General features: G+C 41.1%; 1 protein-coding gene across 1 annotated transcript in view; it reads left to right on the forward strand.

Moving 5' to 3' along the window:
- LOC129702741 (immunoglobulin superfamily member 3-like) overlaps positions 1 to 19,052 on the forward strand; it is a 154,634-nt gene extending 135,582 nt beyond the window's left edge. Inside the window, 4 exon segments of the mRNA XM_055644682.1 lie at positions 2,067 to 2,477; positions 5,099 to 5,521; positions 10,898 to 10,938; positions 10,940 to 19,052. Of these exon segments, the coding sequence (XP_055500657.1) occupies positions 2,067 to 2,477; positions 5,099 to 5,521; positions 10,898 to 10,938; positions 10,940 to 11,149 (1,085 nt within the window). The 3' untranslated portion in view covers positions 11,150 to 19,052.
- Positions 19,053 to 23,237: the final 4,185 nt, after the last annotated feature.

The following is a 23,237-nucleotide window of genomic DNA, read 5'->3' on the forward strand; positions in this document are numbered from 1 at the left end:
TTAATCCGACTAATTACAATTTAAGTCCAAGTTATTATCATCTCCTAAGGATTTCAGAGTTATTTGCAGTGTTAATGTAATTGTAATATCCCACAAAATGCTCTGGTGCTCAATTTCAATTTTGTGGCCATTACACCCGAGTGGACTTGCCCTGAGCAGTTGCCTCTTTTGATTTGCATGTCAACTAAACTGAATGATTCAGCCTCGGGGTGATTATACTTTGTCTTTAGCTTAGTTTATTTTAAAGACACAACTTGCAAACAGGCCCTTCGGCCCACTGAGTCAATGCTGACTATCGACCACCCATTCACACGAGTTCTGTTCCCTCCCTCAAAACTCTCTCCACTCCTTAAACACCGGGGGCAATTTGCAGAGGCCGATTAACCTCCAAACCTGCAGGTCTTGCGTCAGCCTTCCACGCCCCTTTCATTGAGGTGCTGCCAGATTCTCTTGCTCCTGACCCTACCTCACTCCGTTATTGCACGTTAGTTTTGTTTAACTTCCTACACTACAATCTTTGTACCATTCTGCTGTGTCCGCATTTATCATTTTATTTATTGTTGTTTCTATCATTACTATTTTTCACTGTGAACTTAATGAGCTCATGCAAGCAAGGAATTACATTGTACTCTGGTGTGTCTGACAATAAATTTATATATTTCCATCTGAACCAAGAACCAAAATCCACTTTCGTTCGGTCCCCAAAGAGAGAACATTGAGTATAACAATGAATACTGGTGGTCAGCTCGGCTATAAACTAATACAGCACCTTAATAGTCAAGAGTGTTTTATTGTTATATATCCCAAAACGGAACAATGAAATTATTACTTGCAGCAGCTCAAATACTGCTCAGTAGATACCATAATAAACAGCAAAAAGAAGATCAGTAAATTAAGACAAAACAATATAGGACAAAAACAAAGCCTGAATTTCCTAGCGCCAATAAGGCAGTTTGTAGTTTGGACCTTACTTGGTGTTTGTAGTGCTCAAGAGCCTGATGGTTGCTTTAAAGAAGATGTTCCTGAACCTGGTGGTCATGGTTTTCAGGTTCCAGTACCTTCTTCCTGATGGTTGGAGTGAAACGAGAGTATGGCCAGGGTGGTGGTGTGGGTCCTTAATAATAAATAATAATAATAATAAACTTTATTACGGACTCGAGGTCCAGACAAGGGGCAACATTACATTTAAAAAATGCATTGCATATTAAATATCATAAAGTACATATAAAATCTTAGTGTATCACTTATAAAAGCATCATAAATTATATATATTTAAAAACACAATACATAAGTTAAAAATCCAGATTAAAAGAATGATCAATGTCCTACAACGAGACAACGATACCAGTGTCTCCACAGCTGGGATTCGTAGCGTGTAGTGCTAACCCTTATGTTTGACAAGGCCACAATAATTACATTTTTAGAGTCATTTACCCTGCAAATGAATTTATACATGTGATGTTTTAGAATAGCTTCTAAAGTACTGACAAACATATTACTGGCACTACACCATCTAGGTTTCCTTAGCAGTGTTCTCATGGCATCGTTATATGCCACCTTTAGTCTCTGCAAATATGTCTTTCCATAGTTCGACCACAGGTGCGCAGTGTAGAGTGGTGTGCAGTATGCTCCTTGATGAAGCTGGCTGCCTTTTTGAAGCAGCACCTCCTATAGATCCCTTCGATGGTGTGGAGGTCAGTACCCGTGAAGGACAAGGGATGGACAAGGCAGTGTCCACCACTTTTTGTAACCTCTTTCGTTCCTGGGCGTTGGAATTGCTGAAACAGGCTGTGACACAATCAGTCAATATGCTCCCTACTGTACACCTTTAGAAGTTCAAGAACACATTTATTGACATACCAAAGCTCTACAAACCAGATGCGTTGATGGGCTTCACCTAAACCAAACACAACTAATCCAAACATAGCTGGATGCTGAGGAAGTCTAATTTTCCACTTGGCCTGCCCAGCATCATTTGCAGAATTTCCCACCAGATTGAATAATAATGAAACTTGAGCAATCAAACTTCCTATTAATTAAATTAAAATTTTGTGTAACCTCCACAGATAACAATTTGCAGACAGTGAAGACGGAAAGGGCTATTTCCGTGCCAGAGAACGGTCAGATTCGATTGGATTGCAAGATCAGCAACCGAACCAACTTGGACTCCCAACTCTCAGTGGTGTGGTTTGCACAGAATTCCCTGGATACAGATGAATATCCCATTTTCAGCCTGAACCGGAATTCTGTTTTTCAGTATGGTAGCTCAAAGGACAACATGATGAGACTGAGGAATAGACTGCAATATGAGAAACCTACCAACGATTTGTACAGTTTGATACTTCAGAAGGCCACCATCTCTGACACTGGCAGCTACTACTGTAATGTGGAGGAGTGGGCAGTCGATCCCAATAATATGTGGTACAAACTAGGAGAGGATCAATCTGGATTAACGACTGTCACTGTACAGCAACCAGGTACAGTAGAGTTGTTTCAGTGTGGGGAAATGTGTGCTTCCCATTACCATGAGATGCTAAAACATCAAGTCACCACTTTGGGAAAACGTTTAACTCATAGTTGTATGGTTCAATTAGCTTTTATTAACAAATAGTCATGGAATTGTAGAGTCATACAGCACGGAAACAGCCCAACTCGTCCACACTAGTCTATATGCTCCATCCAAGTGAGTTCCTATTTGCCCTCGTTTGGCCCATATTCCTCTCAACCTTTCCTGTCATGTAACTGTCCATGTGTCTTTTAAATGTTGTTACAGTACCTGCCTCAAATACCTCCTCTGGCAGCTTGTTTAGATTTCCTATTAAATCTTCCCTCTCTTATCTTAAACCTATGCTCTCTTGTTTTTGATTCCCCTACTCTGGGTAAATGACTGTGCATTCACCCTATCTATTGTCCACGATTAATACACATCTTTGAGATCATCTATAACCTGTCAAAATCAATGCATTTTGGTTATCCACTTAGTGGGAAATGTTTCTCATTATTGACTCAATCATAGATTCATATAGCATGTCCTTTGGCACAACTTTAGTTTAACGGGTGGCACAGTTGTGCAGCAGTAGAATTGCTGCCTCACAGCACCAGAGACCTGGGTTCGATCCTGACCTCAGGTGCTGTCTGTACGGAATTTAAACGTTCTCCCTGTAACCGTGTGAGTTTTCTCCAGGTGTTCTGGTTTCCTCCCACACTTCAAAGATGTACAGGTTTGTAGGTTAATTGGCTTTGGTAATTTGTCCCAAGTGGTAGGATAGTGATAGTGTATGGGGATTGTTGGCTAGTGTGGACTCGATGGGCCGAAGAGCCTATTTTTGCACCGTATCACTAAATTATACTAAACTAATGGTTTACTTTGTCTGTGAACATTCACACAAGAGTGGGGTGTGGATAAAGGATAAAACAGCAGTGTGGCCAGCCAGCTGTCTACAGTAAATTTGGCATCATCTACAGGGGTCATCTTGCAAAGCACAGATGATATTAAATGTACAAAGCCAAGCAATCAAATCTAATGTTTTAGTGTTGTCCTGCCAGAGGCAATCTCTTTAAAAACTCATTAACACTACCGATGTTAATATTGACTGAATCAGAATCTGACTTTGTTTTTTTTAACTAATTAAATTGAAATATCACACAAGCACTGTAACATTTAATGATTCTATAACAACATTTAAAAGACATTTGGACAGGTACATGGAAAGGAAAGTTTAGACAGATATGGGCCAAACGCAGGCTGGTGGGACGAGTGGCATGTTGGTCGGCATGCGCACGTACGGCCGAAAGGACCCATCTTCACATTCAAAGAAGGACCCCCAACCAAAATATTACCCATCCACACCCTTCAGAAGTACTGCCTGACCCGTTGAGATACATCACCACTTTATACTCTACGTAAGATTCCAGCATCTGCAGGTCTACAGTGGACCTTTGCAAACTGCACCTGTGCATCTGAACCAGAATGGCCCAACATCCTTGTGGTGAGTTTGCCACTGCAGATGGGACAGGTTTACACTTATCTGACAGGGGACTGGGACACGGATATATACTTGGAAGGGAAGGGTTATTGTAGACATTGCTCGTTTGGGTGCAAGGAGGCACGAGAGGAATAGATTACTTAACTGCAATATTCTCTAATGAAGGCATGTGGGAATAGCTTGGTTAGGTAACACGGACAAGTTGGGCCAAAGAGCCTATTTCCATTCTGTATTAATTACTCTTTGATTCTACGTCAAGGATAGTGACTGAGATTATTAAAGTTAAATACAATTTGCTCACTTAAGTTGAGGAGCTTGTCCTTAAGAAAGGCAAAATATTGGCTGAAGAAGTGCCCCGGCCTGAAATGTCACATATCAATATTCTGCATAGGCTGCCTGATCCGCTGTTATTCCAGCACTATATGTCTTCATTTGTCCCAACTTCTATACTCGGTACCCTGACTGATGAAGGCAAATGCATCAAAAGCCTTCTATAACACCTCATCCACTTGTTACGCCACTTTGAGGGAAATCTGTATCTGCACTCTGAGATCCCTCTGCTCTGCAACATTCCCCATGATCTTACCATTCACTGTTAAAATTCTGAGCCGATTTGACTTCCCACTGATCTGCAATAAACTTAATTAGCCATTGCTCTGCGCACCTGCCCAGCTGATCAAGATCTTGATGTAATTTCTGACAACCATCTTTTGATAGGCAGTACATCAGTAAGTATACTAATTGTCTAGGGCACCTAGGATCCACAACAAGAGTCCGATTCACTTGGTGCCTTTGGTACATCCGTCGTTTTTTTATTTTTGGTTGCTTGACGTGGCCAGAGCTGTTTGATATGATGGGACTTGTTTTAGTCTTTGCCTGAAGGAGACAATGTCAATGTTAGAGTGAATTCAATGAACCTTTACTCACAGTGGGAAGCCAGATTCATAAGTCAGAGGACCACAGTAGTGTGACCTTAGGACATGAGTTTCCCGAGGCAGCTCAAGATTGGTCGTCTTATTTTAAAGATGGATAGAGGGCAAACTGTCTTTTGCAGCTTTCCAAACATTGAACATTAACATATGCTGTCTCTTTATTTTTGATTTCACAAACAGAATTTAAAATGCAATTGGATAAAACAGAATTGAATATTACCGTCTCAGAGAAGGACCTGTTCCAGCTCAGCTGTAATGTGACCCAACAAACTCAAGATAACTCTCGATTTGCTGTGTACTGGTTTGCTTGGAAGGTCAAAGAAGACATTGATGGGATCGTCAAGGAGACGATTCTGAAAGTTGATCACAATTCGGTATTTGGTTTCGAAGCCTTGACGGACAGGGCTAAAAGCATGAAGGACAGATTGCAGTTCGAGAGGCCATCCAACGGATTGTACACTCTGACAATACATAATTCAGGCAGAGGTGACACAGGGAATTACTACTGCAACGTAGAGGAGTGGATTCAAAATGCCAACAACATCTGGTACAAACTTGGAGAGGATGAGTCTGGGCTGCTTACTGTCACTGTTCAAAGCAAAGGTAATTTATCATAGAAATATAGAATGATGACAGGTGGCTATTTGGCCCATTATGTCCAGTGCAGCTCATACAGAATATGATTCCAACTACACACTGTGCTAAGAGATTTTCCCAACACTGTTCTTAATTAATGGAATATGATAATATAGCACATGGAACATAGAACGGTACAGTCCACAATGTCCATGCCAAACATGATGTCAAAATCAATTAATCTCCTCTGCCCACACATGATCCATATCCCTGCAAATCAATTTACCTATCTTGGGGCAACACAATGATAGTGTTAGAGTTGCTGCCTTACAGCATCAGAGACCCGGGTTCGATCCTGATTACAGGTGCTGTCTGTACGGAGTTTGTTCGTTCTCCCTGTGTTTTTTTCTGGATGCTCTGGTTTCTTCCCACTCCAAAGACGTACAGGTTTGTAGGTTAATTGGCTTCGGTAAAATTGTAAATTTTCTGACCTTGAGTGCTGTCTGTGCGACGTTTGCATATGCTCCCTGTGATCATGTGGGTTTCCTCCGGGTGCTCCGGTTTCCTCCCACATTCCTAAGGCATGCGGGTTTGTGGATTAATTGTCTTCTGTAAATTGCCCCTCATGTGTAGATGGGATAATGTGAAATTGGGATAACATAGAACTGGTGTAGGGGGTGATTGGTGGTCGGCGCGGACTCGGTGAGCCATAGAGCCTGTTTCCACGCTGCATCTCAAAAACTAAATTATGGCCTTTAAAGATTTATGGAGAACATGAAAGGATTTAGACATTTAAAAGGTAATTGAACACCTGTTTCTTCCATGTGTGAGTGACTGACTTGCTGACTTTGCGATGCTCTCTGGAAATAACCCAACACCCCTTCCTTAGAGCCGCAGTGAAGGGTCAGCTGCATTATGTGACCAGGGCCCTTAGAGTTGGGTTTGAAAATCACAATCATCTGGCCGGGAGATAAGGGAACTATTATAGAGCTACAAACACTATAGAATGGAGTCCAATGATATCCGGCTGCAAAATAATTAATATATTTTATATTACTTCTGAATTTGTCTCATTGTATCTGAACTTGTCCCGTTGGTGCATAAAAAATGACTTAATCTGAGAGTCAAAAGTTTATTTTATCATTCTGTACCACCAAGGCATGATGAATTCTAACCAAATATCTGTTTTTTATGTTTAAAAATAAATGTGAAATATATTAAATTTTATCTTGGATCAATGTTGGTATGCGAGTTCAGACACATCTTGTAACTTTGGCACACTTTTATAGAACATAGAACAGTGCAGAAACAGGCGCCTCGGCCCACAATGTCCGTGCCAAACAGGGTGTGAAGTTAAAATAAACTCCTCTGCTTGCATCTGATCCAACCCCTTCATTCCCTGCACATCCATGCTTCTATCTAAAAGTATCTTAAACATCACTATCTTATCTGCCTCCACCAACACCCCTGGTAGTATTCCAGATACCCACCACTCTGAAAAGAAAAACGCTTGCCCCATACATCTCCTTTAAACTTTGCTCCTCTCACCTTCAAGCTATGCCCCCTAGTCTTTGACAACCTTGGGAGAGGGGGGGGGGAGATTCTGCCTGTCTGCCCTATCTGTGCTTTCCATAATTGTATATACTCTTATCAGGTCTACCCTCAACTTCCAACACTCCAAATTCGTCCGACTTCTCCATATAACTAAGGTACTCATCCAAGAAGCATTCTGGTAAATCTCTTCTGCTCCCTCTCCAAAGCCCCCACATGTTTCCTATAATGGGGCGAACAGACCAGTGGTGAATCTGTGGAATCCATCACCACAGAAGGCCGTGGAGACCAAGTCAATGAATATTTTTTAATGCAGAGATTGATATATTTTTGATTTATATAAATCCTTTCATGTTCTCCATAAATCTTTAAAGGCCATCATTTAGTTTTTTCGATGCAGCGTGGAAACAGGTGCTTTGGCTCACCGAGTCTGCGCCGACCACCAATCACCCCCTACACTAGTTTCATGTTATCCCATTTTCACATTATCCCATCTACACATGAGGGGCAATTTACGGAAGACAATTAATCTACAAACCCGCATGCCTTAGGAATGTGGGAGAAAACCAGAGCACCCGGAGGAAACCCACATGATCACAGGGAGCATATGCAAACGTCACACAGACACAGCAATTTTACCGAAGCCAATTAACCTACAAATCTGTACGTCTTTGGATAGGGAAGAAACCAGAGCATCCGGAAAAAAAGACAGGGAGAACAAACAAACTCAAACTAGGGACAATCTGGAGTCCAATTAACCTATAAACCTGCATGTCTTTGGGGTGTGGGAGGAAACTGGCAAATGGAGAATGTGCAAACATTACACAGATAGCACCAAAGGAAAGGATTGAACTGAGGTGTCTAGCGCTGTGAGGCATCGGCCCTACAAGCCACACAAATATCAATGTCCAATTTATTTCCTGTCATTCCCGTTATGCTAATTGATATTTCTTTCCCTTCACGCTATGTCACTAAATTATGAGGCACACACTGTGCCTAAGACAACTCCTTTGTTCTAACTAAAAGACACACTGAGAACAGCACTCTGCCCACTCGGCATGTCTTTCATCCAAGGCATTTGAAAGATTCTGGAAATGAATCTGTTGTTATTACCTTGTGCTCCAATGGGGGGGAAAATAATCAAGAGGGCAAATGTTATTCTGAAATTGGTGAAGAGCTCCTGAAAAATTATTATCTTTAATTTGAGTTTCCTCCAGGAATAGAAGATACATTTCATCGGCAGCTGGCATTTAAAAAGGGTAGAGTTACCATAATGTTCTACCCTTTGACATAAACCATGTTATTCTGGTTTAGCTGCCTTAACAACTCTTGGTTATGCTTCCTATTATGGGGCAAAGAGAACTACACACAATACTCCAAATGCAGCCTAACCTTTATAATCACAGATCAGACCGCATTTGAAGTATTGTGAGCAGTGTTGTGCCCAATATCTGAGGAAGGATGTGCTGGCATTGGAACGGGTTCAGAGGTTAAGAGAATGATCCCAGGAATGATTCATTTAACATATGATAAGCGTTTACGGCACTGGGCCTATACTCGCTGGAACTAAAAGGATGAGGGGGGGATTTCATTGAAATGTACCGACTAGTGAAAGGCCTGGATAGTGGATGGTTCCACTAGTGGGAGAGTCTAGGACCAGAAGTCATACACACAGAATAAATACACATACCTTTGGAATGGAGATGGGATAGAATTTATTTAGTCAGAGAGTGGTGAATATGTGGAATCCATCGCCACAGAAGGCTGTGGAGACCAAGACAATGGATATTTTTTAATGCGGAGATTGATATATTTTTGATTTATAAGGGTGTTAGGGGTTATGTGGAAAAGGTAGGAGAATAGAGTTGCGAGGGAAAGAGAGATCAGCCATGATTGAATGGGGGAATAGACTTGATGCGCCGAATGACCTAATTTTGCTCCTATAACTTATGAACAAACCAAAGTCCTATGTATCTATATACACGAACATTATACTTCCTCACATTTTCCGTGTTTAAGGTGCTAGATAAATGCAAGTTACAGCAGGTGACAGATGTGCAGCGCTTGCAGTTGGCAGTTCTGTTAATGTTTTTTTGGGGGAGATAGTGCCCCAGGGCAGTTCATAGAGGTGTGCAATTTAAAACCTGTACTTCAGTTTCACATTTCTCTTGGTCATCAAAAAATGAAACCATTCTTTGTCGAGTACAAAACCCAGTAGCGTGGGATTCAATAACAGCTACTTTTGATACTCTTTCGCCTGTTTGTTCTGCAACACCGTGGCATCAATCACTGTACATTCTCTCAACCACCCAAGACAAAGTGACTTGAAAGTGTACCCGATATTGAGCCATACACTGCATGAAAATTGTGTATTCATCAGCATTTCCATTTTATTCATCATAAGATCATAAGACACAGGAACAGAATTAGGCCATTTGGCCCATTGAGTCTGCTCTGCTATTCAGTCATGACTGATCTATTTTTCGCTCTCAACCACATTCTCCTGTCTTCTCCCCGTAACCTTTGACACCTTTACTAATCAAAAACCTGTCAATCTCCGCTTTTAAAATACCCAATAACGTTGACTTGCTTCCGCCGCCATCTGTGGCAATGAATTCCACAGATTCACAACCTTCTGGCTAAACAAAATACATCATTTTATTCTGAGGCTACGCCCTCTGGTTCTAGACTCTTATTTGCATCATATTATCTTGGTTTAGATTTATTATTTTCACGTGTACAGTGAAAAGCTTTGTTTTGCATGCTACCCAATCAAACCAGATAATAGCATGCATAAATGCACTCAAGCCGCACTCAAGTGCAATAGGTAGAGTGAAATGAAAGAGAGTGCAGAATATAAATACTAAGTTTATTTTGGGAACATGAGCCTTGTTACCAATTTGGATTTTGTTTAAATAAAGGCATTTTTGTGCGGCTGCTGGGAGAGAAAGCCAAAAAGACTGCGTCTGAAACGAAAGCAGAAAATGCTAGAAATAAATAGGATGTCTCGTTAAACAGTGTAAGAAAATTGACGATGCCATTTCTGTGGGGATAATCCTTCTTCACAATTAGAAAGGGTGTACTTATAATTGTATCCCAGTTTCTTGTGAGTTGTTAAGGCAGCTAAACCAGAATAACGTGGTTTATGTCAAAGGGTAGAACATTATGGTAACTCTACACTTTTTAAATGCCAGCTGCCGATGAAATGTATCTTCTATTCCTGGAGGAAACTCAAATTAAAGATAATAATTTTTCAGGAGCTCTTTACCAATTTCAGAATAACATTTGCCTTCTTGATTATTTTTCCCCCCATTGGAGCACAAGGTAATAACTACAGATTCATTTCCAGAATCTTTCAAATGCCTTGGATGAAAGACATGCCGAGGAGGCAGAGTGCTGTTCTCAGTGTGTCTTTTAGTTAGAACAAAGGAGTCGTCTTAGGCACAGTGTGTGCCTCATAATTTAGTGACATAGAGTGAAGGGAAAGAAATATCAACTAGCATAACGAGAATGACAGGAAATAAATAGGTGATTGATATTTGTGTGGCTTGTAGAGCCACTGCCTCACAGCGCTGGAGACCTCAGTTCAATCCTTTCCTTTGGTGCTATCTGTGTAAAGTTTGCACGTTCTCCATGTGCCAGTTTTCTCCCACATCCCAAAGACATGCAGGTTTGTAGGTTAATTGGCCTCTAGATTGCCCCAAGTATGTAGGGTGTGGATGAGAGAGTGGGATAACATTGAGGTAGTGTGAACGGGTGGACTTGGTAAACTGAAGGCTGTGTTTCCATGCTGTATTTCTAAACTAAACTAAAAGCAAATTTCTGATCTTTTTTGGTATTTGTTTTCTGCAGGTTCAACCCTTCATCAAGCAATTTGTTCAAACGATGCTCTGTTTTTACTTCATATTCTTTTATCCCTTTCCAATTTTTGGGGTCCTACTTATTGCCATTTTACTTACACGCTACAAGACTCTAAACGCGCAGAAAAAGTCTGATGCAAAGAATGGTGTTCCGCTACTCTGGATTAAAGAGCCAGCGGTAACTTATTCCCCAACAAGTCTTGAGCCACCGGATTTCAGAATAGGACCAGGAAGCATCGCGTAACAAAGGAAAAAGAGAAAAGAATTTTGGACAAATAAATTGATGTTCAACTGAGGTAATATTGAACTAGAGGTGAATATTCACCCCAAAAAAATGATCAAAATTTGAAAGCAACATCCTCCATCCCTTGTATCATGAATGAAGATCCTGAGGGTCAATCGATTGAGAAATGGGGGAAGAAATGGTACTTTTATCGTTAAAATGTTTGACTCAATTGGCCTCCTTCCCAATACACCTAGAAGACTTACTTTGTGTAGCTGGTATATTTTGTTTCACACTAATGTGTTTATCTTTAAATGGAAGTTCATTCCTGATTGTATAGCACTGACTGCAGCATACATCAGCAACATGTGCTGCATTTGCCTCGGAAATTCCAGACTGAATGCAATGTACCATTGCTGCTGTTTGGCTTGGTTAGCGCCTCAGACTGTCGATGAATTTCTAGTCCTAATTTGCCAACTATTTTCACTGCATGAGCACTCTGCGTATTACATTAGTCTGCTTTGTGTAATAGGTCTGATGTCATTAAAACCAGATAATCTTCTAAATGTTAAGAATACACAACTGTACAATGGTAGAAACGGATTGAACTATGATGGAGGATATTTTTTCTTTTAATTGCCCAATCAGTTTGGTTAATGAACCGAAGAGTCAATGTAATATCCAAAGCAAGTCGCAACTGGATGGACTGTTATCCAGTCAGGTCCCTGGTAACCAGCACAACTTGAATACTGAACAATGGAAGGCATGGAAAAAGAGTGGGATTTTCATGGAAACCAAGGAAAAGCCATGGGACTGAAGGCTCATCGATATTGTGTCAGGCGAAACTCCACATTTGATCAATGGGATGTGCAATGGAGAAGCCAAGGAGGGCATTTTGTGTAGGCAGTGATGTTCCTTAATGTTGTAATTGCATTCTGACCTAAACTGAAACAACTTACCCAAATGCAGAATGTGGGACAACAAAATTCTATTCCTTCCAGTGAGTACAGTGAAGATTATTAGCAAGTACAGCCAATCTTTCTTGTTTATGAATTTTTGATATGGCTGTCTGATCAAGCTGCAACTTTACAGAATGGAGTTTTCATGCAGTTTTTTAAATTTTATTTTGCACTTTTTGAAATAACTTTTTATTCCGTGTTTGAACAAATTTCATTATATTTGCCTGTTTTGTTTCAATAGTGTTCTTTGAAAGAGTGCTGTTTGACCAAGAGAAAGGGTTACAGATCTGAACAAATCTAATGCCCTACAAAGTTCAACTTGTTATATGGATGTTAGACTTTGCTGTAAAATCTGCCAAACTAAATCACATAATACTTGCCTCAGCTTACTTACTGTGAAGAATCTTCAAAGAAACTCTCATGTACTCCAACAAAGCAACTCCATTTTAAATTACTAAATGAAACTTAAAAACACAAATGGGGCAGCACAGTGGCACAGCTGCTGCCTCAGGCGCTGAAGACCCGGGTTCGATCCTGACTACGGGTGCTGTCTGTGTGGAGTTTGCACATTCTCCTTGTGACTGCATGGGTTTCCTCCCACATCCCAAAGACGTGCGAGTTTGTAGGTTAATTGGCCTCTGTTAAATTACCCCTAGTGTGTAGGGAATGGATGAGAAAGTGGGATAACATAGTGTTCGGCGTGGATTCTGTAAGCCAATGGTCCTATTTCCATGCTGATGCTTTTATTGCAGGAACCACATGGTTTTAATTAATAGTTGATTATTTGATACAGCCTTTAATGATTTCATAGCTGATCACATCAAGCCAGCTGATCAGAACTGCAGCAGCTATTTTTTATAGTTTGTTAGTCCATGTGAAGAATACTCCTATTGTATCGCATATAATCTCTATATAATGAATCTTAGACCAACATACAGGTACTTGACATAAGTCCATGATAAATTACTGCAAACTTAAACAGTTTTAGCTTCTGCACTATTGATCTCATTCAGTGGTTCAATGGTACTTTATTGTCACACGTACCTAAATACAGTGAAATTATTTGTTGTGCGTACAGTTCAGTAGAATCATACTATACATAAGCTCAATCATACAAGTACAAGAATGGCACAATTGTAGTGCAAGAATAGTAGATTACGCTGAGGCAGTACACAAAGAGTCGCCACGTTTTGGCACCCTGATTTCAAGTTCTTAAAATAGAGCTTTATCTTGGCCTCAAAGGCCCATAACCCTGGCAACAACAGATCCTGTCATTAACAGAACTAATGAACAAAAGAGCTGGTGGTTCTGGTAAGATCCTTACAATTTCTGTTTTTTTTTCTTAGATGTTCCTTCTAGACAAAACCAATAAGAGGTTCAGACGGTATTTTGTTCCTTGAAGTGTTGAATGTGTTCAAGTTTTGGTGTCTGTACTTTACGAGCAGAGATGATTCATGGCTAACAACAGGGTAACCAGCTGCTCTGAAGTTTCTTTGAAGCATGCGTTTAGACTATGTTTATCAAGAGTTGTTTCAAGAGATGGTATGTCATCTAAGTTTGAATTTAGATGTCGGATTCATTGTCAGACTAACTATGTAGCCCAAAGATCTTCAAGTGAATACAGTATGTGATCAATGTAACACGATATCTTTATTACCAAAACAGCAAAGACATTTAACCACTAACCTTTTGTAGGCAGTCTCTCAGAACTGAATGTGACTTGCTTCCACCATGGTCTCGAGATGGACATGCTTCTATGTGTAATGTGAGCTGGTCTTTGCAAGCCAACATGATCCTTATAGAGTATGGTTCTGGACCAATGGTAAGGAGAGCCAAGGCAACAGGAGGCCTAGCTTTGCTAAAAAAAAACACAACGTGATGGAGTAACTCAGCGGGTCAGGCAACCTCTGTGGAAGACATGGATAGGTGGCGCTTCAGGTTGGGACCCGTCTTCAGATTGATTGCAGTGTAGGAGTGCGGGAAGGACAAAGCCTGGCAAGTGATAGGTTGATACAGGTGAGGTGGGTGGTGAGGGGTTGATTGACAGATTAGTGGACAAAGGCCAGAGATGAAAAGAAATGATCCCTAGTGAGATAAAAGGGGAGACGAGGAGTGAAATGTGAAGCTAGAGGGACGGATATGGGTGGAAGGGGAAGAAGGTGGGGGGATAGTGGGAGAAATGGATGAACATCTGGGTTGGGTACAGGAAAGAGAGCAAGAAAAAAGCAAGGGGTAGGGGTTGGGTCTGGGTACCAAGCTTTGGTGCACCAACTTAACATGCACACACATAATCTGGCCCCCATCCTTTTCCTTGGCCCATCTTGCAGGTACCACATGCTCTCGCCGTCCACCCCTTCACTCTTTCCTCCAGCAGTTTCCCTTGCATGGTCTCCCAATCGTTCTCTCCCTCCCCTAACTGGCTTCTAAGGTTTCTCCTGTGTGCAAGTTATCTGTTGCTTCCCTCTCCCTTCACTCACCTCTTTCATTTTTAATCCCTTTCCCCTTCCATACCCTCTCAATTCCTCCACTATCATGTCGCAGCTCCTTGCTGCCTCCAAGAGTGAGGCTTTTAAACTAGCACTGCTACTTGCCCTCTTGGTGGACCGAGATGCCATGAGAAGTTAATTGCTTAGATTAGTTTAGAGATACAGCGTGGAAACAGGTACTTCGTCCCACCGAGTCCGTGCCAACCAGCGATAACCCACTCACACTAGTTCTTTTTCCTATACACTAGGAAGCCAATTAACCTGCAATCCTGCATGTCTTTGGAATGTGGAAAGAAAGTAGAGCACCCGGAGAAAACCTACATGATAACAGAGAAAGTTCAAACTTCATACACACACCACCTGTAGAAAGAACCTAGGTCTCTGGCGCTGTAAAGCAGCAACACGACCGCTGCGCCACTGTGCCGTTCTGCATTCAGATCATACTATACAAGAATACAATCAAGCCATGCACAGCATAACAGGTAGAGCTAACAGAAGAATACCAGAGTGCAGAATATAGTTTTACAGCATTGTGGCATTACAGTTCCAGACAAAAAGTCCAATATTCGCAATGAAGTTGGTTGGAGGATTGGGACTGACCCCTAGCCTATGGGAGAATCTTTCAGAAGTCTGATAACAGAAGGGAAAAAGTCTGGTGGTGCGTGCATTCAAGCTTTTGTAACTTTTGTCTGACGGGAGCGGGAAGAAGAAGGAATGACCGGGTTAGGGAAAGGTCCTTGAATATGTTGGCTGCTTTCCTGAGGCAGATGGAGTTGATGATGGGGAGGCTTTGGCCCAACTCGTTCATGCGACCAAGGTACTAAATCTAAACTAACTCAGTATCTTCACTGTAACTAGGTCAAGCCAACAAATTCAAACTTTCTTGGAATGACCTGCTGAGTTGTCTAACAGAATGAAATGATCCTGATATTTATGAACTGCAACATTTGGCACCACGGTAGCAATGCATGAATAAGGGAGCAATTACAGGTATATACCAATTAAGTCTAGGCAGATTAAGCTGAGAAAGGCATAACCCATTCAGCGCTAGACTTTAGAGCTCGAAAGACCATAGCAACTTCAAAAAGCAAATATAATTGGATCTCTTCTGGAGCTTGAGTGAATGCACAAATACTTTGCAGACGATTGAATAATTGAATAGGAATATGAAACACTCGGCATTTAAACATTTTTGTGTTTGGCACTTCATTGCACGCTGTAGAAAAATTCTTATGTTCAGCATTATTTTGGCAATACATGTCATGCAAGCATACTCCTTCATTAATATTTAAATGGATGTATAATGACATGAATGATGTAACACATTCTCATCATACCCTACAGGGAAATAGATTATGAAGGAACAATTGCAAATGCTGCAATTTTCCAAGGGTAATAATTATTAACATATTTTTTTATAAGCTTTCACTATCTACTTGAGATAAAAGCAGTTTTCTAAAAATTGGAAATACAGACCAACATCCTCCATTCAAATCGGGTTCTGCATATAAAATCCAATTGAAATTCTTAGTTGTCATCAATGTATCTGGATGGAAATAAAGTTCTAAAAAAAAAGAGAAATAGATAGTCCTGACCACCCCCCCCCTCCCTCATCTACCTCATTGGAGATCTTCAAACCATATTTAGTCAGACTTTACTGGACTTTATCTTGCACCCTTTATCCTGTGTCTGTACACTGTGGTCGGCTTGGTTGGAATCATGTATAGTCTTTTCGCTGACTGGATAGTACGTAACAAAAAAGCTTTTTACTGTATCTCGGTACAGGTGACAATAAAAATAATATATTGTTAACTAATAAAAAAGAAAATTTAATTTCACAAAATAAAAATTAACATCGCAAGTTTTTCTTCACAATCTGTGAAGAAATATAATTCATAATTTATTTATACTTTGAATTAATGCATTTAATCAAAGTGAGTATTTTTTAATCTTCAATTTTTAAAGTCTGAAGCAGAATTGCATGTCGAGTATTACTGAATCGAAAATGATGACCAGAATATGATGACCACTTGATATTCTAACTCTCTTTTTATTTTCTTCAATATGATAATTTCTCAATTCTCCTAATCTCAGTGGAATCCCATTGGAATATGAACAAATTTTCAATGCATTTAATCCATTCAAATGCCCAATTTTAAGTCTGACAGTGATTTTCAATATGGTATTCGATTATGTTTGGCATAAAAGCATTGCCTGAGTATCTTTTTAATTGAAATGTTCACGTCGTGCTTTAATCTGTTCCTGCCTGGTTTTACCAATTTGACTCTTTGGAACAAACTATGGATTTAATTGCTGCCAATCAGGAAGGAGTAATTGAAGGCATGCCAGTATTCCAACCAGGGAGTCTCCTCGCCCGCTTCATTGCTTCTCCCGGCCCAGGTTTGCTCATTACTTTAGACAAGCTGTCATTCACAGAATCGTACACTTTAACCATCAATCATTTGTTAGCCCTTTTTTTTCCTTAAAAAAATGCAGCTTGTTACATTGTCCCAAAATATACCTCTCCATTATTTTGCAAGATACAATTCACTGTTAAAAGTTACCATTTCAAATAAAATCTCATCTCTCAATTTTGCTTAAATCTATGCATTTTGGTTATCCACTTGGTGAGAAATGTTTCTCATTGTTGATTCAATCATAGATTCATCCAGCAAGGAATTGTGCCCTTTGGCACAACGGGTAGCACAGTGGAGCAGCGGTAGAGTTGCCGCCTTACAGCACCAGAGACCTGGGTTCGATCTTGACCTCGGGTACTGTCTAAATGGAGTTTGTACGTTCTCCCTGTGATCACATGGGTTTTGTCCAGGTGCTCCAGTTTCATCCCACACCCCAAAGACTTGAGGGTTTGTTGTTTAATTGGCCTCTGTAAATTGCCCATACTGTGTAAGGAGTGGATGAGAAAGTGGGATAACTTAGAACTAGTGTGAACGGGTGATCAATAGACAATGTGGGACCCATTGGGCCGAAGGGCCTGTTTTCATGTTGCATCTTTCAATCAATCAAACTGAGGTCTCAGTCTTCCAGTTCCTTCATCAGCTGAAACGCAAGCTCTGGGATTAGCTTGCCTGTTTGTCTGGGAAAAGTAGAGGAGAGAAGGACGATCAGCTATGATCTTGGAACAGAGCAGATTTGAACAGGCAAATTATCTCCTCCTGATCCTATGATGTTCTGAGGGACAGGATAAAACCCCCTCCAATCCTGCGTACATTTGAATTTCAAAGAGGCAAGAGGTTGTATGTTCATACCCATGCTAAATAATAATTAAATGCATCCTTAAAGTCAAAATCAAATTTGACACAGTGCTTCATGAATACATAATTTTGCATTATTTACCCATCATAGTAAATTCATTAAATACTTAAATAAAACAGCATATTTCCATCAGCATACTGGAGTGCATTTAAAATTGAATGATCAAAGGGTATTTGGTTGGAATGAATGTCTCTGCTGAAAGGTAAATATGAGTGAAATTAAGCTACGTTAAACTTTCCATCTAATTTACAGTTATCAAATTTAATTTATTTACCAGAAATACACTAACTCCATCGTTAATGGCTTTCATCCTAATCTTGCACAGTCACAATCTGAAATTTCCATGCCATTTGTTGCTGGACCTTGGATTGTGGGGATAAACAGGCTATACATGAACACAAAAAGACACAAAGTGCTGGAGTAACTCGGCATCTCTTGAGAATATGGATAGGTGACATTTTGGGTTGAGCTCTTCTGGCTAGAGATGGGTTACATGAATGGTACCTGAGCTGCTGAGTTGTTCCAGCACTTTGCATTTTTTTTGTGATCCAGCAGCTGCAATCTCTTGTGTCTCTTTTACAAGAACAATCATTTGTCACTAAAGGGGGCGGGCATAGTGACGCAGCGGCAGAGGTGCTGCCTCACAGCGCCACAGACCCAGATTCGATCCTGAACACGGATGCTGTCTGTGTGGAGTTTGCAAATTTTCCGTGACCACGTGGGTTTTTCCAGGAGCTCCCAGATCCCAAAGATGTGCGGGTTTGTAGGTTAAATGGTCTCTGTAAATTGTCCCCAGAGTATAGGGAGTGGATGCGAAAGTGGGATAACATGGAACTAGTGTGCTGGTGATCAATGGTCGGCGTGGACTCAGAAGGGTGTCTTTCCACACAGTATCTCTAAACTTCTGCCTAAACTCTAAGGGCCGAATGGCCTAATCCTGCACCTATTCTCTATTGTCTAAAGTTAGATCCAATTGGATCCAGAGTTTCTTCAGAAATGAATTTTGTTTCATTCACGATTTCTCAAATATTTACAAGTTTGACCAGTCAGAAGGTTCTGCTTTGGCCAAGTTGCATTTGATCAATTCTAGTCAATTTGTATTGTTGTCACTAAACAAAATGGTTGCACTTTGTAACTATAGGGATGGCATACTTCAACACAAATTTAGACTCCCTGCACTGCCTTCAAGGAGAGGTATTATATATTTTTTAAAAAGGACACAAATTGCTGGAGCAACTCAGCAGGTCAGGCAGTATCTCTGAAGAACATGGATAGATGATGTTTAGGGTTCTCGATCTTAAACATCATCTATCCATGTCCTCCAGAGATGCTTCCTGACGTGAGTTTCTCTGGCAATGTGTCCTTTTCTGTGTATTAACCAGAATCTGCAGTTCCTTGATTCTACGAGGTGGTATACATAACATGGCCATCCTGGTTTGAAGTCTTATAGTCAACGTGTTTAACGAGCTTTGCAATATTAAAATTAACCTATGGGTCATAAGTGTCACACACCAGCCTGATGTACAAGCTTCTTGCTGGGCAGGCAATTATTTAGGCGTATCCTGTTACTCAGTTATCGCGGTGTTAAATTTTTTATTGTGAGGTGGAAGCCTTTACTACAAACCATAAACACAAACATTTTCGTACTGTTTGCACTGTAATATGTACTCTAATCTAAAACTCTTATAATCAATGGGCACTTCAGTTGGAATGTAAACATAGCTTAACTTGTTGGGATATTCCCAATTTCACATTGTTTGGATGGACATCCTATTTTAGAAATTTTCTATGTATCAATAGTGCATGATACGGCTGAATTTACTTTGTGATACAAATGTTTAATGTGAATTTTACATTGTGATGCGCTTTGTTTGAATCCTCGTGTAATTTAGTTGTTAATAAAATGTTGGATCTTGAAAAAAATTGTAGTGGATTCAGCCCAGTCTAAACAGATGGTGATTGTGAAACTAAATGTTTCTATTTAAAGACCTGCTGGCTCGTTGACATCTCTTCTCTTACCCCAGTGATTGATTTTGCTTTTATAGTTGACGAATGGTATCAAGGTAAACAACCTGAGAAGCTGCATTGCTGGCATAAATTGGGTGAATTATGTGTTAGCCACAACATTGGAAACATTCCTCGTTCGTCTTCCAATGGAGCATTATACTTTCTTGACTCCACCTGAAAGAGCCAACATTTCATCTGAAAACGAATATTTCTCACGCTGCTGTACTCTGGTGTTGGGCAGAAGGATCTGTTTCCATGTTGTGTGGCTCCAAGACTCTCCCTGTCTGGTAAATGGGAAACTAATCACCTGGACTGTTTTATCCTTTAATGTGATGTTGCTGTTGCTTTATCCTTCCAGTCAAATGGGAATTATTACATTATTACTGTAGCTGTAGATGATGGAACCACGCAGAGGATTCTGGTGTGATGCACAATATACATTTTCATATTTGCTCCCAAATTCATCTTTCTTTGCAGCTGGTCCAGTTGAGTTTCTAGTCATTGGTCACTCCCAAGATGCTATTGGGAGGAGAGCATAACAATGATGGTGCCACTGGATGTGAGGTAGTTTGGTTCTCTCTTGACTGGAATGGATTAGCAGTCGTACAGCACAGTTTGTCATTTACGAGCGCAGCTCTGTATGTTGTCCATGTCTTCCCGCATACAGGCATGGACTACCTTCATCTTGCAAATTACAAGCTGAGCTGAACAGTTCCAGCATGGTAAACATCACATTGTCAGTTGGGGAATGTGCAAAGAATATAGAATGGTGGCTTGAGGAAATCATACGTGGCCTGAGATTGAGATGATATGCTCCCAACCATCACAGCTAACTACATTTGTGACAGTTAAGACAGCAATTGGAGAGCTTTTCCACTTAAATCCACTAACCATTTTGATTATGGATCCTGGTACTGCACTCAGTCAAACATTGTCAAGCACAATCAGTCTCACTGTCCCTCTGGAAGTCAGTCGTCTTTACAAAAATAATTATGATAATAAACTAAACTAGGTTGAAGGCTAAGTGTCCATGGTGAGCCCAAATGGCATATGATATTGGTCAGAAATTATTAAACAATAGTACTGGTAGCAACTATTCCGGGAGAAGTCTGAGAGCCCAGTAATTGGGAACTAGAGTCATCAAGTCATGCAGCACAGAAACAGGCCCTTGGGCTCAACTTGTCTGTACCAACCAACATGCCTCTTCTGCACTAATCCCACCTGCCTTTGTTTGACCCATATCCTTCTAAACCGATCCTATCCATGTACATGTCCAAATGTTTTTCATATGTTGTGATAGTACCTGCCTCGACTACCTCCTCCAGCAGCTCGTTCCACACACCTACCACCGTTTGTGTTTTTTAAAAAAAGTTGATCCTCAGGTTCCTTTTAAATCTTTCTCCCCTCTCGTTAAATCAATGATTAGTACCGATGATTAATAGCACCAGAGAGGAGGCAATGATTATACATTTTTGGGGGGCACCAGGAATGGGAATCTTGAGCAAAACAGAGCGCTGGATGCATTCAGCAGGATCTGTGGAGGGAATGAATAGATGACGTTATGGGTCAGGACCCTTTTTCACACTACTGTCATATGTGGCAGGATACATCAGCATTTGCCCTGCTTGGTGAGCTCAGCTGGCATGGTGTAGAGTAAATCAGATCAACTATGCACCTGGATGTGGAGAGGATCTTTCCAGTAAAGGGAGAGTCTAGGTCCGGAAGCACAGCCTCAGAATAAAAAGACGTATCTTTAGATATTGATTTAAAAAATAGGGAGGTGCATTACCATCTAAATGGTGTCAAGTTGGGAAAAGGAGTACAACGGGATCTGGGGGTCCTTGTACACCAGTCTATGAAAGTAAGCATGTAGGTACAGCAGGCAGTGAAGAAAGCGAATGGCATGTTGGCCTTTATAACAAGAGGAATCGAATATAGGAGCAAAGAGGTCCTTCTGCAGTTGTACAGAGCCCTAGTGAGACCACACCTGGACTATTGTGTGCAGTTTTGGTCCCCTAATTTGAGGAAGGACATTCTTGCTATTGAGGGAGTGCAGCGTAGGTTTACAAGGTTAATTCCCGGGATGGCGGGACTGTTATATGCTGAGAGAATGGAGCAGCTGGGCTTGTACACTCAGGAGTTTAGAAGGATGAGAGGGAATTTCATTGAAACATATAAGATTGTTAAGGGCTTGAACACGCTAGAGGCAGGAAACATGTTCCCGATGTTGGGGGGGTCCAGAACCAGGGGCCACAGTTTAAGAATAAGGAGTAAGCCATTTAGAACGGAGACAAGGAAACACTTTTTCTCACAGAGAGTGGTGAGTCTGTGGAATTCTCTGCCTCAGAGGGCAGTGGAGGCAGGTTCTCAGATGCTTTCAAGAGAGAGCTAGATAGGGCTCTTAAAAATAGCGGAGTCGGGGGATATGGGGAGAAGGCAGGAACGGGGTACTGATTGGGGATGATCAGCCATGAACACATTGAATGGCAGTGCTGGCTCGAAGGGCCAAATGGCCTACTCCTGCACCTATTGTCCATTGTCTATATTGGAGATAAGGAGAAATGTCTTTAGTCAAAGCATGTCACAGACAGCGGTGGAGGCTAGCATTGGGTATTTTTATATTTTAGATTGATTGATATGGTCTGGATTACTAAGGGTGTCCAAAGTTACGGAGAGAAGGCAGGAGAATGGGGTTCAGTGAGACAAAATGATTGAATGGAGGAGCAGTCTCGATGGGCTGAATGGTGTAATCCTGCTCCTATGTCTTTTAAACTTATGAAAGATAGAAAATAGACACACAGCACTGGAGTAACTCAGAGAGTCAGGACGCATCTCTGGAGAAGACGGATAGGTGACATTTCAGTTCAGGGCCCTTCTTTAGACTAATTGCGGTGGGAGGGATTGTGGTCTCGACCCAAAACGTCACCCATCCATGCTCTCCAGGGATGCAGTATAATGTGGATAAATGTGAGGTTATCCATTTTGGTGGCAAAAACAGGAAAGCAGACTTATCTAAATGGTGGTCGACTAGGAAAAGGAGTGATGCCTGTCTTATGAAAGAAAGACCTGGATAGACTTGGTTTATACTCTCTAGAATTTAGGAGATTGAGAGGGGATCTTATAGAAACTTACAACATTCTTAAGGGTTACACAAAAAAGCTGGAGAAACTCAGCGGGTGCAGCAGCATCTATGGAGCGAAGGAAATAGGCAACGTTTGGGGCCGAAACCCTTCTTCAGACTGATCGGGGGCGGGGGTGGGTGGGGACAAGAAAGGGAAAAGGAGGAGCCTTCCCTTTCTTGTCCCCACCCACCCCCGCGCCCGATAACCCCAGCCTTCTGACTACTACTCCTCCTTTTCCCCTTTCTGTCCCGCACCCACCCCC

This window comes from Leucoraja erinacea, chromosome 13 (assembly GCF_028641065.1).
Source record: "Leucoraja erinacea ecotype New England chromosome 13, Leri_hhj_1, whole genome shotgun sequence".
Taxonomy (NCBI): Eukaryota; Metazoa; Chordata; class Chondrichthyes; order Rajiformes; family Rajidae; genus Leucoraja; species Leucoraja erinaceus.